Source organism: Phyllostomus discolor, chromosome 3, assembly GCF_004126475.2.
Source record: "Phyllostomus discolor isolate MPI-MPIP mPhyDis1 chromosome 3, mPhyDis1.pri.v3, whole genome shotgun sequence".
In the NCBI taxonomy this organism is placed as follows: domain Eukaryota; kingdom Metazoa; phylum Chordata; class Mammalia; order Chiroptera; family Phyllostomidae; genus Phyllostomus; species Phyllostomus discolor.
In genome coordinates, this window is record NC_040905.2 from 125,648,670 (window position 1) to 125,667,636 (window position 18,967).

General features: G+C 37.3%; 2 protein-coding genes across 2 annotated transcripts in view; one reads left to right on the forward strand and one right to left on the reverse strand.

Annotated features, from left to right (window-relative positions):
• The window catches only part of LOC114508265 (tRNA-uridine aminocarboxypropyltransferase 2), a 124,945-nt gene that overhangs the window by 77,416 nt on the left and 28,562 nt on the right, over positions 1-18,967 (forward strand). The gene's annotated exons all lie outside the window — the stretch shown is intronic.
• LOC114508281 (60S ribosomal protein L27-like) lies at positions 14,394-14,896 on the reverse strand. Its single transcript, XM_036021405.1, has one exon. The coding sequence runs from the start codon at positions 14,832-14,834 to the stop codon at positions 14,424-14,426; it is 411 nt and encodes a 136-aa protein (XP_035877298.1). The 5' UTR covers positions 14,835-14,896; the 3' UTR covers positions 14,394-14,423.

Sequence of the window (18,967 nt, forward strand, 5' to 3'; positions counted from 1 at the left end):
TTGGCTGTTACAAACAAAGTAGCTATTAACATTCATCACAGATATTTGTATGGGCATATGCTTTCTTTTCTCTTGCCTTTTATTTAGGAGTGGAATCCCTGGAATCATATAATAGGTGTGTGTTGAACTTTGGGAAACCACCAAACTTTTTTTCAAAATGATTGTACCATTTTGCATTTTCACCAGTAGTTTATAAGAAATTCTGTTTCTTTATATCCTTGACAACAGTTAGTATGGGCAGTATTTTTTATTTCAGACATTCTGATTGTAGTATAGGGATATCTCATGTGGATTTAATTTGTATTTCCCTAATATTTAATGATGCTGAGCATCTTTTACCGTGTTTATTTGCCATTAATGTATCTTGTTTGGTAAAGTGTACACTTCTTTGTTTTCTTATTAATGAGTCTGAGAATTCTTTATATATGCCAGATACAAGTCCTTTTTCATGTATGTGATTTACAAACATTTTATCCTATCAGTGGCTTATCTTTTCATCCTCTTAGCATTCTTTTTGGAAGTGGAGAATTTCTTATTGTGGTGAAATCCAATTAATCCATTTTTAAACTTACATACATGATTTTTAAGATAAGCTATCAGAAAAATCAGCTTATTTTACCTGTGTGCATTAAGGATGGAAACACCTAAAGCTTTTATGGTTAAGTGGGACGAACAATTAAAAAGACAGATTTTTTTGATACAGGTTAGAGTCAAAGGACATACTAGGATTCTTTTATCCAGATAACTTAAGAGACTTCTTTGTTACAAATAAACACTTTGAAGGATGGTTTTATTATAGAAAATAGAAAAGGAAGATCAAACCCTTGTCTGAGGTATCATTTGCAAATATATTTCCCATACAGTTGGTTCCCTTTTCATTTTGCTGTTGTTTTCTTTAGCCATGCAGAAGCTTTTTATTTTAAGTCCCATTTGTTTATTCTTTCATTTATGTCCCTTGCTCTAGGGGATGTATTGGTGAGAATATTGCTGTGTGGAATATCTGAGGTTTTCCTGCCTATGTTCTCCTCTAAGACTTTTATGGTGTTGCAACTTATATTTAAGTCTTTTATGTACCTTGAGTTTATTTTTGTCATGGTATAAGTTGGTGGTGAAGTTTCATTTTTTTTTTTTTTTGCATGTAGCTGTCCAGTTCTCCCAATATCATTTGTTGAAGAGGCTATTTGTATCCCATTTTATGCTTCTACCCCATTTGTCAAATATTAATTAATCATAGAGACTTGGGTTAATTTCTGGGCTCTTTATTCTGTTCCATTGATCGATATGTCTGTTCTTATGCCAGTACCAGACTGCTTTGATTACAAAGCCAGTAGCAAGGCTTTGTAATATACTTTGATATCAGGTATTGTGATCCTTTTTACTTTGTTGTTCTTTCTCAAAATTGCTGTGGCTAAGTGCCCATCATATGAGTGGTGGATCAAATAAGTGGATCAAATGAGTGGATCAAAAACCTACTGTACATTTATACAGTGGAATACTATTCGGTAGAAAGAAATAAGGAGCTCCTTTCCCTCATGAGAGCATGGATGGATCTGGAGAGCATTATGCTAAGTGAAATTAGCCAGGCAGCGAAAGACAAATATCATATGATGTCACCTATAAGTAGAACCTAATCAACAAAGCAAACAAGCAAGCAAATTATAACCAGAGACATTGAATTAAAGAACAAACTGACAGTAAGCAGAAGTGTGGTGAAGGGATAAGGGGACAAAAAGGGGAAGCATCCTCAAGGAATATGTATAAAAGACACATGGACAAAGCCAAAGGGGGGCAGGATTGAGGGTGGGAGGTGAGGATGGGTGCGGTAAGGGGCACTGGTTGGGGGAAAATGCAAACAACTGTATTTGGACAATAATTAAAAATATACACACATTATCTAGTAAGAGAAAAAATAAAAGGCAGAAAAAAAAAGAATATAGATAAGAAAAATTACGGTTGTAACTTACTGTACTGCCTCTACACTAGACCTGTTGTATTCTTGTGAATGTTGTCTGGCAGGCCTTCTAAATCATAATGTTCTGTCCTCTATAGGTGATAGAGCTCAAGTACCTTTTTTAAATCTTTCTGAGATTACTTTCACTAGCAATTACTAATTCTGAGGATCTGTGGTCTCAAAGATAAACCAGAAATTACACTGATTATTAGCTCCCTGGAGAAAAGAGCAAAGTTGAGAAACTTAAATGTTTACAATGTGAAAATGAAAGAGGGAAAATTTATTTTAACAAATCAAATTTGGATAAAGAATTTTTGTTTTTAAACTATGTGCAAATGAATATACCTATAAATACATATATATTTATATATTTATAAAGATACAAATGTATTTAATGCAGTTGCTAAAGCACAGGTTGCTTTATCTTTTGAAATTTAAATAAAGTTGTCTCATATTTCTTATCAAATATGCTGTAGAAGTTTCTGCAAAAATGTGATGCTCACCTCGTGGTCTCAGTTCCTACTCTGCTGTACTCTTACCTCCCATGGATGTTCTTTTGGCTTCCTGTCTTTACAGATGTGGAATTTTGCCTCTTTCCTACAATTTATCCCATGTCAGTCACACAAACTATTTCTGTGTATGAGGGGGCACCCCCCCAAAAAAACTGGAATTATCTTCTGCAGGGCAGGCCCCTTGTAATACAGGCTTCCCCTGTTCTAAGAATCCATTTATATTGGTGTGCCAGCTGGTGTTGTGAGAGGCTGCATGCGTGTTCAGTTGAATTTTTTGAAGACTCTTTGAATGTGTTTGCCCATTTTGATGATGGGTGATTTACAAGCACATCTGCCCACACTGCACTGAGCAGTCAACAGTTTTTGACCCAAAACAACATGACCTCCATGCCCCACCCCCCTTATTTACCTGTTTACTCCCCTCCCCCTGAAAAACTTTATTTTTGTTTCCCTGTATGATAAAAGTCCTCAAAGGGAAACATTTTGCTGATGTGGAACAGGTGAAATAAAAAACAGTAGCACTAAAAGGCATGAAAATTGATGAGGTCAAAAACTGTTTTGAGCAGTGGAAAAAATATCTTGATAGGTGTATTGCATCAAAGGGAGACTACTTCAAAAATGATGAAAGTTTAAACATGTAAGAATAAGTACACAATTTTTTTATAAATTTTGTTTTCTGGGGCGGGGGCCTCTCTCATATATATAGTAGACACTAATGAATGTTTGGATAGATCAAGTTGTAGGTTGGGGGGAGGGTTGTACACTGTGAACTATTTAAAATTAAATGTTTAATGCTCCTGTTTTTTCTCCACATACTCCCAGTTGTTGTCTTTTGCCATATTCATTCATATTCTCCCTCATTCCCTTCAACCTTGTCTTCCTTCTCTCTCCCTACTATTCCCCACTCTCCCATCCTGTCTGTTTATTTTGTTATCTCCTATTTTCTTCTTTTTTATCTTTCAACTTGCCTCTACTTCCAAATTCAGTAGAGATTTAGGTATGTTTTTGATTCACTGTCTCTTTTTTTTAATCATTTTTAAATTTTTTAATTACAGTTGACATATATTATTATATTGGGTTGGCCTAAAATTTCATTACATTTTTTCCATACGATGGGTCTAGTAGAGCTTAGCTGTGTTTGACTTCATTCAAAAAGTTTTTGTTACGTTGCATTGTGACAGCTGTCATATCAGCATGCATTTTAAAAATTTGGTGAATTTTAAAATGGTGCATTTTTTATCAACAAAGATATTGTGGGATTGAACAGTGTCCTAGATCAAATGAACCTAACTGATATATAGAGAGAGCCTTTCATTCCAAAGAAGCTAAATATACATTCTTTTCAAATGCACATGGAACATTTTCAAAGACAGACCACAGGATAGGATGCAAAACAAGCCTCAACAAATTCAAGAAAATTAAAATCATATCAAGCATTTTTTCTGACCATAAGGAACTGAAACTAGAATCCAACCTCAAGGAAAAAACTCAAACACACTCAAATGCATGGAGATTGAATAGCATGCTATTAAACAATGAATGGGTCAATGGAAGAAATCAAATGAATGATTTGGAAGTCATTCCAAAATGAATGACTTGGAATGGGTCAAATGAATGATTTGGAATGAGTCAATGGAAGAAATCAATGAATGAGATCAAGGAAGAAGTCAAAAAGCTTCTAGAAACAAATAAAAATGAAGTCACAACAATCCAAAACTAATGGGACACAGTGAAGGCAGTCCTGAGAGGGAAGCTCATAGTGATATACAGTCCTACCTAAAATAATTAGAAACATTTCAAATGAACAGTCTAACCCTACACCTACAAGAAGTTGAGAAGCAACAGGAAAGACAGCCCAGAGCAAGCAGAAGGAAGGAAATAACCAAGATCAGAGCAGAATTAAATGACATAGAGACTAAAAGCACAAATTGAAGGATCAATAAATCCAGGAGCTGGTTCTTTGTAAAGATAAACAAAATCAACATGCCATTAAGCAGACTCAACAAGAAAAAAAGAGAGGGTACCCAAATACAATTAGAAATGAAGGAGGAGAGATTACAACTGATACCACAGTGATAGAAAGCATTGCAACAAAATACTACAAACAACAATATACCAAGAAATTTTAAAACCTGGGTGAAATGGACAAATTTCTAGAAAAATATAATCTTCCAAAACTAAATCAATTAGAAGCAGAAAGCCTGAAGAAATCAATAACAGCCAATGAAATTGAAGCAGTAATAAAAAAAACCTCCCAACACACAAAAGCCCTGGACCAGATGGTTTCACAGGACAATTTTACAAAACATTTAAGCAAGAGCTAACCCCTATCCTTCACAGACTATTCCAAAACATTTAAGGAGACAGAAGACTCCCAAACTCGTTTTACGAAACCAGCATCATCCTAATCCCAAAACCAGATAAAGACATAAAAAAGAAAGAAAACTACTGACTAATATCGCTGATGAAAATAGATGCTAAAATCCTCAACAGCATATTGGCTAACTGTATCAAGCAATATGTTAAAAATATCATACACCATGTTCAAGTGGGATTCATCCCAAGGATGCAAGAGTGGTACAATATTCACAAATCAATAACTGTAATATATCACATAAACAAATGGAAAGACAAAAATCACATGATCATATCAATAGATGAAGAAAAAGCATTTGATGAGGTACTGCACCCATTTATGATAAAACAATCAGCAAAGTGGAAGCAGTGGGAGCATTCCTCTGTATAATAAAAGCCATATATGAGACACCTACAGCCAACATCATACTCAATGTACAAAATCTTAGAGCTTTCCCAGTAAGATCAGGAGCAAGACAAAGATGTCTACTATCATCACTCCTATTCAACATAGTATTGGAAGTCATAGCCACAACAATCAAGGAAAAGAAATAAAAGGTATCCAAATTGGACAGGAGGAAGGAAAACTGTCATTGTTTTCAGATAACATGGTAGTGAACATAGAAAATCCTATAGATTTGACCATAAAAAATACTCAACCTAATAAGTGAATTTGGCAAAACAGTGGGATACAAAATCAATATTCAGAAATCAAAGGCATTTTTGTACACCAACAATGAAATGTCAGAAACAGAAATCAGGAAAAAAATCACATTTGGTATAGCAACAAGAAAAAGAATGTGCCTAGGAATAAACCCAACCAAGGAGGTAAAAGACCTGTACTAAAAAAACTACACAACACTGAAGAAAGAAATTAAGGAACACACAAATGGAAGCATGTACCATGTTCATGGATTGGAAGAATTAACATCATCAAAATGTCCATACTACCCAAGGCAATCTATAGATTCAATGCAATTCCTATTAAAGTACCAATGACATATTTCACAGACATAGAACAAACATTTCAAAAATTTATATGGAACCATAGATAACCCTGAATAGCTTCAGCAACTTTGAGAAAGAAGAACAAAGTAGAGGGATCACAATACCTGATATCAAAGTCTATTACAAGGCCTCTGTAATCAAAACAGTCTGGTACTGGCATAAGAACAGACACATAGGCCAATGGAACAGAATAGACATCCCAGAAATAAACTCAAGACTCTGTGTTCAATTAATATTTAACAAAAGGTGCAGAAGTGTAACATGGAGTAAAAATAGCCTCTTCAACAAATGGTGTTGTGAGATCTGGACAGCTACATGTTAAAAAATGAAACTTGATAACCAACTTACATCATATACAAAAATAAATTCAAGGTTAATAAAAGACTTAAATACAAGTTGGGACACCATAAAAGTCCCAGAGGAAAACATAAGCAGGAAAATGTCAGATATTCCACGCAGCCATATTTTCACCAATATGTCCCCTAGAACAAGGGACATCAAGTAAAAAATAAACAAATAGGACCTCATCCAAATAAAAAGGTTCTGCCTGGCTAAAGAAAACAATATTAAAATTAAAAGAGAACCAACTGTATGGGAAAACATATTTGCCAATGATATCTCAGGCAAGGATTTGATTTTCAAAATATGTAAAGACTCACACAACTCCACACCAGGAAGACAAACAACCCAATTAAAAACTGGGCGAAAGACCTGAACAGACACTTCTCCAAGGAGGACATACAGAGGGCTTAGAGATATATGAAAAGAAGCTCAGCATCACTAGCCATCAGAGAGATGCAAATTAAAACCACGAGAGACCTCTTCACACCATCATAAACAAGTCAGTAAATAAGTATTGGAGAGGCTGTGGATAAAAGGGAACCCTAGCTCACTATTGGTGGAATGCAGACTGTGCAAGCACTGTGGAAAACTATGGAATTTCCTGAGAAAACTAAAAATGGAACTGCTTTTTGATCTGGCAATTCCACTGCTAGGATTATATCCTAAGAACCCTGAAACACCAATCCTTAAGAACTTGTGCGCCCCAATGTTCATAGCAGCAGAATTTACAATAGCCAAGTGCTGGAAGCAACCTGAGTGTCCATGAGTAAATGAATGGATCAAAAACCTATGATCCATTTACACAATGGAATTCTATGCAGCAGAAAGAAAGAAGGATCTCCTACCTTTTGCACCAGAATCAGTGGACCTGGAGAGCATTATGCTACATAAAATAATCCAGGCAGTGAAAGACAAATACCATATGATCTTACCTTTAAATGGAACCTAACAACAAAACAAACAGCAAGCTGAATATAACTGGAAACATTGAAATTAAAAACAATCTGACAGTACCAGAAGGGCAGTGGGAGGGGATAATGAAGGGAAAGGGGGGAAGGGTCTTCAGGAACAGGTATAAAGGACAGTGGACAAAACCTAGGGTGGGTGGAATCAGTGGAGGGTGGTGAGGATGGCCCAGGGGGAGTTTTGGAGGGTAAATGCAGACAACTTACTTGAACAACAATAAAATAGTTAAAAAGATAAAATATCTTTTCGTTAGATTGTATTGTGACAGCTGTCATTATCAGTCTGAGTTTACATAACCGAGGATATTAAAATGGTGCACCATTTTAAATTTGAATTTTGGGAGAAAGTATGCAACATTTTTGGTGTATTATACATTATTTTTTCAAGCAATGTAAAAATGCAACTGAAGCACAAAAAAAGATTTGTGCAGTGTATGGGGAAGACACCATAACTGATCAAATGTGTCAAAAGTCGTTAGCAAAGTTTCTTTGTACTCTTGACATTTTAGCCAAATATTCTTGCTGTCAGGCTGTCTTATGCACAGGAAGATGTTTAGTAGCACCACTGGCCTGTACCTACCAGAAGCTGATAGCAGGAGGTAGCTAACATACTAAAAAATTATCCAAATCAATAAAATTAGTGGTGAAAATGAAAAATGTCTTATTATATTCTGGAAAAAAACTGTATGGACTATTTAACCAACCCAATATTTGTTTCAGGTGTACACGCCAGGGGTTAGACATTAAATAACTTACTAAGTGATCATCTTGATAAATCTTGCACCCATCTGTCACCATACATCATTATTAGAATATTGTGGATTGTATTTCCTAGTTTTACTTTACTTTCCCATGACTGTTCTATCACAACCAGTTTATACTTCTTAATCCCTTCACTTCTTTTCACCGAACTCCCCTCCCATTGACAACTGTCCAAGTGCTCTCTGTTTTTGTTCTGCTTGTTCATTTATTTTGTTTTTTAGATTCAGTTGTTGATAGGTAAGTATTTATTGTACTTTTATTGTTCATTGCTTTGATATTTTCTTCCCTTTTTTGTAAAAATTACTTTTTAATATTTCATATAATACTGGTTTGGTGATGATGATCTCCTTTAATTGTTTCTTGTCTGGGAAGCTCATTATCTGTCCTTCAATTCTGGGAAGCTTTTCTGGGTAGAGTAATCTTGGTTGTAGGTCCTTGCTTTCCATCACTTTAAATATTTCTTGCCAATTCCTTCTGGCCTACAGAGTTTCTTTTGAGAAATCAGCTGGAAGTCTTATGGGAGCTCCCTTGTAGGTAACTAACTGCTTTTCTCTTGCTGCTTTTAAGACCCTCTCTTTGTCTTTAAGCCTTGACATTTTAATTATGATGTGTCTTGGTATGGGCCTCTTTGGGCTCATCCTGTTTGGGGTTCTCTACACTTTCTGGGCCTTTATGTTTATTTCATTCACCTAGTTAAGGATGTTTCCTGTAAATATTTTTTAAAATAGGTTTTGAAATTTATGCTCTTTCCCTTCTCTTTCTAGCACCCCTATCATGTGAATGTTGGTACATTTCAAGTGGTCCCAGAGCCTCCTTATCTATGCTTATTCTTTCAGATTCCTTTTTCTTTTTGCTGTTCTGATCAGGTGTTTTGTGCTTCCTTATATTTCAAATTGCTGATATGATTGTCTCTTTCATCCACTCTACTGTTGGTTACCTATAAATTGTTCTTCATTTTAATTATTACTATATCCTTCATTTCTGACTTTCTTTTTTATGGATTCCATCCCCTTTTTATGCTGTTGAACATTGCACTAAATTCACTGAGCATGCTTATAATCAGTGTTTTGAATTCTGCATCTAGGAAGTTGCTTCTTTCATTTTGTTTAATTCTTTTCCTGGAGTTTTGTTCTGTTCTTTCATTTGGGCTGTGCCTTTATCTCCTCATTTTGGTAGCCTCCCTATGTTTGTTTATATGTATTAGGTAAAGGTATTAAGTCTCTCAATCTTGGTAGGTGTCCTGCATGGTCCAGTGGCACAGCATCCCCTATTACCCAAGCTGGTGCAATCACTGTGTAGCTGTGTATACTGTCTTGTTTTAGTTGAGCTTTGATTGCTGTTGGCACAACCAAATTCATCCACCACCAGTGTTCTCTCTGGGGTCACACAACACAAGCTACAAAACAATCTGCAGATGGCTGCTACACGTGCTGGTTTGGAGGTGCCCAAGCAAAGCCAAGCTGTGAACCAAGGCTGGTTGCTGCTAGTGCTAGGCCTGGGTCACCTTGGTGAGTTTCTGGGCTGGCTGAAGCCTGATGCTGCTTGCTTGAGATAAATTAGGAAAGTCTGAAACATGAGCAAAGACAAGCCATTCATATGGAAAGAAGCTAGGGTGAGCTCAAACATTGGGTGGTCCAGATCCTCAGGGAATCACCAGTGTGGAGCAAACAGGTTGATGGCGTCTCAGATATGTTGCCCTCTGGCTCTATGGCTTTGTTGGGGGAGGGCTCAGAAAAGCAACAGTGGCCTTTGCAGGCACTTTTTCTGGCAGAAAGATCCCCCCAACCCCAGCTCTCACCCTGTTGCTGGATAGTTCAGTTCCTCCCCATATGTCTCTGGTATCTTTTCATCTGCTGCCCCCTCACTGGAGCTTAGAGGGAGTGAGTCTGATTAAGACTGTGTGGGCTCTTTAGGAGGATCTATCTTGGAGTATAGCAGTTTCTGTCTTCCACAGCATCAATCCCTGCATATTTTTACAGCCAGAAGTTATGGAGACTTCTTATCCTGGCATTGAAACCCTGGGCATGGGATGTGGTGTTAGGCTGGGACCCTTTGGTTCTTAGGTATATCTCCCAATTTTTTTTATTGTTGTTAAGTTGCAGTTGTCCTCACTTTCCCCCCACTACTCTCCCCTACCCTACCCCCCGCCCCAACATTCAGTCTTCCCCTACCCTGTTGTCTTTGTCCATTGGTCCTTTATACAGGTTCCTGGAATTGATCCTTCCCCTTCTTTCCCCTGTTATCCCCATCTCCCTCCCCTCTGGTCACTGCCAATTGGTTCTGTATTTCCATGTCTTTGGGTCTGTTTTTCTCACTTGTTTATTTTGTTGATTAGGTTACACTTTTTGGTGAGATCATATGGCTTATTTTACTTAGCATAATCTGGCTTATTTCACTTAGCATAATGCTCTCCAGATCCATCCATGCTGTTACAAAGGGTATTTAGGTATCTGCATAAATATTAAAACAAATGAGTTCTTACTAATATTTCCAACTGTAATCCAGCACCACAGGGTTCATTCCAGCCTTTCCCCCTTCTTATTTATATATTCTTTCTCTCACTTGGAGAAACCTGATCTACAACTTATTTGTTGAACCTGATGATACATTTATACAAGTTTCAGAATTATTAACTCCTATTCCCTTAAGAAACATTTTTACCAAATAGAGTACTATGTTTATATACAGTTCTTTTGTATTTAAAAAATTTTAAAATATATTTTATTGATTATGTTATTACAGTTGTCCCATTTCTCCCCCTTTATTCCCCTCCTACCTGCATACACCCCCCATTCACATTCCCCCTTACCCTTAGTTCATGTCCATGGGTCATTACATGTAAGTTCTTTGGCTTCTACATTTCCCATACTGTTCCTAAGCTCCCCCTATTTATTTTCTACCTACAATTTATGCTGCTTATTCCCTGTACCTTTTCCCCCACTCCTCCCTCCCCTTCTCTGCTGATAACCCTCCATGTGATCTCCATTTCTGTGATTCTGCTCCTATTCTAGTTGTTTGCTTAGTTCATTTTTGTTTTTGTTTTTTTTTTTAAGGTTCTGTTGTTGATAGTTGTGAGTTTCTTGTCATTTTATTGTACATATTTTTTATCTTCTTCCTTTTCTTAGATAAGTCCCTTTAACATTTCATCTAATAAGGCATTGGTGATGATGAACTCCTTTAAATTGACCTTATCTGGGAAGCACTCTATCTGCCTGTCCTTTCTAAATGATAGCTTTTCTGGATAGAGTAATCTAGGTCCTTGCCTTTCATGACTTTGAATACTTCTTTCCAGCCCCTTTCTTGCTTGAAAGGTTTCTTCTGAGAAATCAGCTGATAGTCTTATGGGAACTCCTTTGTAGGTTACTCTCTTTGTTTCTCTTGCTGCTTTTAAGATTCCTTCTCTTTAATCTTGGCTAATGTAATTATGATCTGCCTTGGTGTGTGCTTCCTTAGGTCCAACTTCTTTGGGACTCACTGAGCTTCCTGGACTTCCTGGAAGTCTATTTCTTTGCCAAATTGGGGAAATTCTCCCTCATCATTTTTTCAATTAAGTTTTCATTTCTTGTTCTTCCTCTTCTGGCACCACTTTGACTTGGCTGTTGGAATGTTTGAAGTTGTCCTGGAGGTTCCTAAGCCTCTCCTCATTTATTTGAATTCTTCTTTCTTCATTCTGTCCTGGTTGAATGTTTATTTCTTCCTTCTATTCCAAACTGCTGATTTGTGTCCCAGTTTCCTTCCTGTCACTATTGGTTCTCTCTATATTTTCCTTTATTTCACTCTGCATAACCTTTACTTTTTCCTCTATTTTGCAACCACACTCAACCATTTCTGTGAGTATCCTGATTACCAGTGTTTTGAACTGTGCATTTGATGGTTGGCTATCTCTTGTCATTTAGTTGTATTTTTTTTTCTGGAGCTTTGATCTGTTCTTTCTTTTGGGCCATTTTTTTTTTGTCTTGGTGCACTTGTTCCATAGTAAGGGGCAGATCCTTAGGTATTGGCCAGGGCTGAACATCTCTAGTCACTGTGTTGTGTTGTTGTATGTGGGGGAGGAGTCCAAGAAAGAACAATGTGACTTGTTTAGCTCTATGCTGGTTTTCAGTCACTTTTGCCACTATACACAAGCAAATTGGGCCCTTCTGGTGCTGATTTCCTGGTGGGTGGGTTTGTGCATGTTCTAGGACCCTGTGGGTCTCTCCAAGGGATTCTCCATTGAGGCTGGGACTTTCTTCTACCACCTGAACCCCCACAGGTTTTTTTCAGGCCGAAGTTTTGAGGCTTTATTTCCCTTCGCTAGAACCCTGGGTTGTGTGGTCTCTCTCCTCAGTTGTTCTCCCAGTTTCTCTGCATGCAAATGTGGGACTTCCTGCTCCACCAGCCACCACTTTGCCCACCCTGGTCCACCAGCTGCCACCTTGCTGAGAGTACTCTCTGCCCCTGTCTGCCCATCTCCACCCCTTGTACTGGTCTGGATGAATGTTTCTTCTTTAACTCCTTAGTTGTCAGACTTCTGTACAGTTCGATTTTCTGGTAGTCCTGGTTGTTTTTTGTTGTTGTTGTTGTTTGTTTTTAATTTTGTTGTTATCCTTCTTTTGGTTTTGTGAAGAAGCACAGTGTATCTACCATGCCTGCATCTTGGCTGTAAGTCAGTTCTTTTTGTCTTTAGCCTAACAGTATCATGTTAAAATACCATTTTCCCAAGTTACTTAGGCCATGTCCATTTTATCTCATCATTCAGGGAGATTATTTTATATCACTTTTTTTCTGTATTTTTTATTTGAAAAATTTCCATATTTTTTATTCTCCTACAAATAAACTATTGTGTCTCTCAAGCATTAACAGTAACACTGATGTTATTTTTTATTATATTTAATTCTTAGAATTTTAATGAACTTTCTCTTTTTTTATTAAATATTTTGTTGTTATACTAGAGTTGTCCCAATTTTTTCCCCTTTGCTCTCCTCTGCTCAGCCTTCCCTCTGCTCCCACAGTCACTCTGCACCCACAGTCAATCCCCACTGTCTTGTCCAAGTACATGAGTCATTCATACATATTCCTTGACTAGTCCCTTCCGCTTCTTGCCACCCTTATCCCCCTCCACACTCAACTTTGGTTATTGTCAGTCTGTTCCTTGTTTCCATGCCTCTGGTTCTATTTGTATTTTGTTCATTAGCATCCTCTTGTAGGTGAGATCATGTGGTATTGTCTTTTACTGCCTGGCTTAATTCATTTAGTATTTTATCCCCTACTTCCATCCATGCTGTTGCAAAGGGTAGAAATTCCTTTCTTTCTGCTGTGTAATATTCCATTGTGTAAATGTACCAGAGTAATTTGATCTGCTCATTTATTGATAGGCATTTAGGCTGTTTCCAGCACTTGACTATTTTAAATAACAGTGCTATGAACATAGAGGTGCATAGGTTCTTTCGAATTGGTGTTTCAGGATTCTTAGGGTATAATCCCAGCAGTAAATATGCTGGGTCAAGAAAGGCAGTCCCATTTTTTTTTTATAAAATTCCATAGTGTTTTCCACAGTGGCTTCACCAGTCTGCATTCCCACCAACAGTGCACTAGATTTCCCATTTCTCCATATCCTCACCACCACTTGTTTATTGATTTGTTAATGATGGCCCTTGTGACCAATGTGAGGTGGTATCTCATTGTGGTTTTAACTTGCATCTCTCTGATGGCTAGTGATGCTGAGCATGCTTTCATTGTCTCTGGGCCCTCTGTTTATCCTGCTTGGAGAAATGTCTATTCAGGTCTTTTGCACTTTTTTTTTAATTGGATTGTTTGTTTGGCATAGAGTTGCATGAGTTTTTTATATATTTTGGAGACCAAACCCTTGTCCAGGGTGCCATTGGCAAATATGTTTTCCCATATGATTGGTTTCCTTTTCATTTTAATGATGTTTTCCTTATACCTGCAGAAGCTTTTTATTTTGATGAGATCCCATTTGTTTATTTGTTCCTTTATGTCCATTGGAGAAATATCAGCAAAAGTAATGCTGTGTGGGATATATGAAATTTTACTGCCTATGTTTTCCTCTGGGACTTTTATGATATCCTGAGTTATACTTAAATCTTTTATCCATTTTCAATTTATTTAGTGTATGGTGTATGTTGGTGGTCAAGTTTCATTTTTTCTCATGTACCTTTCCAGATCTCCCAACTCCATTTATAGAAGAGGCTATTTTTATGCCATTGTATGCTTGTGCCCTCTTTGTCAAATACTAGTTAACCATAGAGACATGAGTTTATTTCTGGGGTCTCTATTCTGTCCATTGATCTATATGCCTGTTCTTATGCCAGTACCAGACTGTTTTGATTACCATGACTTTGTAGTATAGTTTGATATCAGGTACTTTGATCCCTTCCACCTTGTTCTCCTTTCTCAAGATTGCTAAGGCTATTGAGGGTCATTTTTGGTTCCATATAAATTTTTGAAATATTTGTTCTAGATCTGTGAAATATGCCATTGATATTTTTTTTTTTTTTTGGATTTTTAATGACTGAAACAAAAAACGATCTAAAACCGCAGCTTCTGGAAGAACCATTTGTTCTTGCCGGTCTCGTACCTCTCTTCGAACTTGACCTTGGCCTCCCGTCGGGCCTTGCGTTTCAGAGCAGGGTCCCTGAAGATGTCCTTGTTGACGACAGTTTTGTCCAGGGGGATATCCACAGAGTACCTTGTGGGCATGAGGTGATTGTAGTTATACACTTTCACAAAAGACTTGATCTTAGACCTCTTGGCAATTTTCTTCTTGCCCATGGCAGCTGTCACTTTGCGGGGATAGCGGTCAATGCCAGCCACCAGAGCGTGGCTGTAGGGGAGGTCTGACGTGCCATCGTCGATGTTCTTCACGATGACCGCTTTGCATCCAGAGTAGCATCCAGCCAGGACCAGCACCACCTTCCCGGGTTTCATAAACTTGCCCATTTCGACAGCAGCCACTAGGGCCTAGCGCAGAAAAGAAAGAACCACACTTCCGCTAACCCTTCACCCCCTCATTGGTATTTTAATAGGTATTGCATTGGATCTATATATTGTTTTGGGGAGTATGCACATTTTAATGATGCTAATTCTTCCAATCCATGAACATGGAATATGCTTCCATTTATTTGTATATTCCTTAATTTACTTTTCAGTGTTCTTAGTTTTTTTTTTTTTTGAGTAGAGATCTTTTACTTCCTTGTTTAAGTTTATTTCTAAATACTTTATTTTTCTCATTGCTATATCAAATGGGATTTTTATCCTAGTTTCTGTTTCTGTAATTTTACTGTTGGTGTACAAAAATGCCCTCGATTTCTGAACATTGATTTTGTACTCCACTGTTTTGCCCAATTCACTTATTATGTTCAGTAGTTTTCTGGTGGAATTTATGGGTTTTCTTTGTACACTCTCATGTCATCTGCAAACAATGAGTTTTGCTTCCTCCTTTCCAATTTGAATACCTTTTGTTTCTTTTTCTTGTCTGATCACTTGGGCTAGAATTTCTTATGTTATGCTGAATAAAAGTGGTGAGAACTGAACACTTGTCTTGTTCCTGATCTTTAGGGGAAAGCTTTTAGCTTTTGCCCATTGAGTATGATATTGGTTGTCGGTTTCTCATATATAGCCTTTATTATATTGAAATATTCTCCCTCTATTCCTACTTTGCTGAGTATTTTTTTAAAGATTTTATTTATTTAATTTTTAGAGAGAAGAAACAGGAGAGAGAAAGAGAGGGAGAGAAGCATCAGTGTGTGGTTGCTTCTCATGCATCCCCTACTGAGGACCTGCCCAGCAACTCAGGCACAAGCCCTGACTGGGAATTGAACTGATGACTCTGGTTCACAAGCCTATGCTCAATCCACTGAGCTACACCAGCCAGGGCTTGTTGAGTGCTTTTATCATAAATGGGTGCTGGAGTATATAAAATGTTTTTTCTGTGTCTATTCATAAGATCATGGGGTTGTTTTCTTTCATTTTGTGTATAGGATGTATTACATTTATTGATCTGAGAATGTTGTACCATCTATGCATCCCTGGGATGAATTCCACTTGATCATGGTGTATGATGTTCTTCATGTATTCCTGGATAAGTTTTGCCAATATTTTGGGGGGGGGGGGATTTTAGCATCTAGGTTCATTAGTGATATTGGCTTGTAGTTTTCTTTCCTTTTTGGTGTCTTTATTTGGTTTTGGGATTAGGATGATGATGGCATCGTGAAAAGAGTCTGGGAGTCTTCCCTCTTCTTGGATTTTTTGGAATAGACTGTGAAGGCTAGGGGTTAGCTCTCCCTTAAATATTTTGTAAAATTCTCCCGTGAAACTGTCCAGTCCTTGGATTAGTGTGCTGGGAGTTTTTGATTACTGCTTCAATTTCACCAGCTGTAATTGGTGTCTTCAGGTTTTCTGTTTCTTCTTCATTCAGTTTTGGAAAATGGTGCTTTTCTAGAAATTTGCTCATTTCACCCAGGTTTTCAAATTTCTTTGTACACAGTTGTTTGTAGTAATTTCTTACAACCCTTTGTATTTATATGGTATCTTCTAATCTCTCCTCTTTCATTTCTGATTGTGTTTATTTGGGTCCTCTCTCTTTTTTTTCTAGATATGTCTACTTAAAGGGTAGTCGATTTTTCAAAGAGAGAGCTCCTGAATTTATTAACCCTCTGGATTGTTCTTTTAGTCTCTATGTCATTTAATTCTGCTCTGATCTTGGTTATTTCCTTCCTTCTACTCACTCTGTGTTTTATTTCTTGTTCTTCCTCCAGTTCTTGTAGATGTACAGTTAGGATGTTTATTTGAAATGTTCCTATTATTTTTAGGTAGGCCTGTATTACTATGAACTTCCCTCTCAGGACAGCCTTGCTGTGTTCCATAAATTTTAGACTGTTGTGTGTTCATTTTCATTTGTGTCTAGAAACTTTTTGATTTCTTCCTTGATCTTGTCATTAACCCATTCATTATTGAATAGCATACTATATGAATTTGAATGTTTTTGAGTGTTTTACTTGATGTTGGTTTCTAGATTCAAACACTTGTCATATGAGAAAATGCTTGATATGAATTCAGCTCTTTTGAATGTGTTGAGGCTTGTTGTGTCCTATCATGTGGTCTGTCTGTGACAATGTTTCGTGTCCATTTGAAAAAATTTTGTATCTTTCTTCTTTGGTATGAGAGTGTCTATATATAGCAGTTGAGTCTGTTTGATGTAGGATATTGTTCAATGCCAAAATACCCTTGTGCATATTTTGTTTGGAAGATCTACCCATTTTTGGCAGTGAAGTGTTACAATCCCTTAGTATAAGTGTGTTGCTGTCGATATCTTTTTGAAGTCCTCCAAGGTTTTCCTTATATACTTGAGTGCTCCTCTGTTGGGTGCCTATATATTTATAATGTTTATGTTTCCTTGATGGTTTCTTCCCTTGAGCGTTATGAAGTGTCCTTCTCTGTCTTTTTACGGTCTTTGTCTTGACATCAATTATGTCTGAAATGAGTATTGCTATCCTGGTTTTTTTTTTTTTTTCCTGTCCATTTGCTTGGAATATTTGTTTCCAGCCCTTCACTCTCAGTCTGTGTAGGCCTTTTGTCCTATGATGGGTCTCTTGTAGGCAGCATATGTGTGCATTATATTTTCTTATCCATTCAACTACCCTCTGTCTTTTTATTGGAGCATTTAATCCACTTACATTTAAGGTTATTATCGATAGGTACTTATTCATTGCCTTTTTTCCTCTTTGTACCTGTGCTCCCTCCTCTCTTTCTTCCTTCCTCCCTTCATCTTGTTAAAGCAATCCCTTTAGCTTCTCTTGCAATGGTGGTTTGGTTGAGATATGTTCTCTGAGTCTTTTCTTCTTGGTCTGGGAAACTCCCTATTTCACTTTTCATTTTAAGTGAGAAAATTTCTAGGTACAGTTATCTTGGTTGCAGGCCTTTGCTTTTCATTACTTGGAATACTTCTTGCCATTGCCTTCTGGCTTTTAACAGTTGTGTTGAGAAATCAGCTGATAGCTTTATCTGAGTCCCCTTGTATGTTACTTCCTGTATCTCCCTTGCTGCCTTTAAGATTCTCTCTCTGTCTTTAAAAGTAGCCATTTTAATAATGATATATCCTTAATTGGGCTTCCTTTGGTTCATCTTGATAGGGATGAACCAAAACTGTGCTTCCAGAACTTGCATGAATTTTTTCCTCATCAAGTTTGGGAAGTTTTCTGTCATTTTTTCAAACAGGTTTTCTATCCCTTGCTCCTCTTCTTTTCTTTCTGGTATCCTTGTGATATCAACATTATTACATTTCATATTGTCCTGCAGCTTTCCAAAACCCTCTTCATTCTTTTTGCATACGTTTTTGTTTTGTTCCTCTGTGAGTTTGTGTATGTCTTGTCCTCCAGCCCACTTGTTCAGTCCTCTGCTTCATCTAGCCTGCTTTTAATTCCTTCTAATGTATTCTTCATTTCAGATAGTGTATTCTTGATTTCCTCTTGGTTCTAATAGTTTGTATGTCCTTTTTAATGCTGATGTCATTCCCAGAAAGTTTCTCATAGGTTTCTGAGTTCCTTTTAGTTGTCACTGAGCTCTTTGAGCATTCTATAGCTATTATTTTGAATTCAATGTCTGAGAGTTGGCTTGCTTCAATTTCACTTAGCACTGTTTCTGGGTATTCCTCTTTTCCTTTCATTTGGGGATTTTTTTCTTTGTCACCCCATTTTAGGTGACTCTTCCTGTTTATTTCTTGTATTAGATAGATCTTCTCTGACTCCTTGTCTTCATGGTGTGACCCATGGTAGGAGACCTGTGTTACTCAATGTGGAAGTCTCCTTGATCTTCTTAGCTGTATGCTCTTGGCATGCCCTTTATGCTGTTTAGATGGCTTCTCTAGTTGTAATTGCATTTTGGTTGTTTTTGGGTCATTCTTTGGTGTGTCCTTCCCTCTGATGGCTGACTGAGAGTCACACTGCCCACCACAGCTTGTATGTGGTGTACAAGTGCTGCTAGAACAAAACCATATGACCCAGGAAACAATCTTACCCACAAAAATAACCCCCCACCCAAATCACACTATCAACACCAAATGAGCAAATATTAAT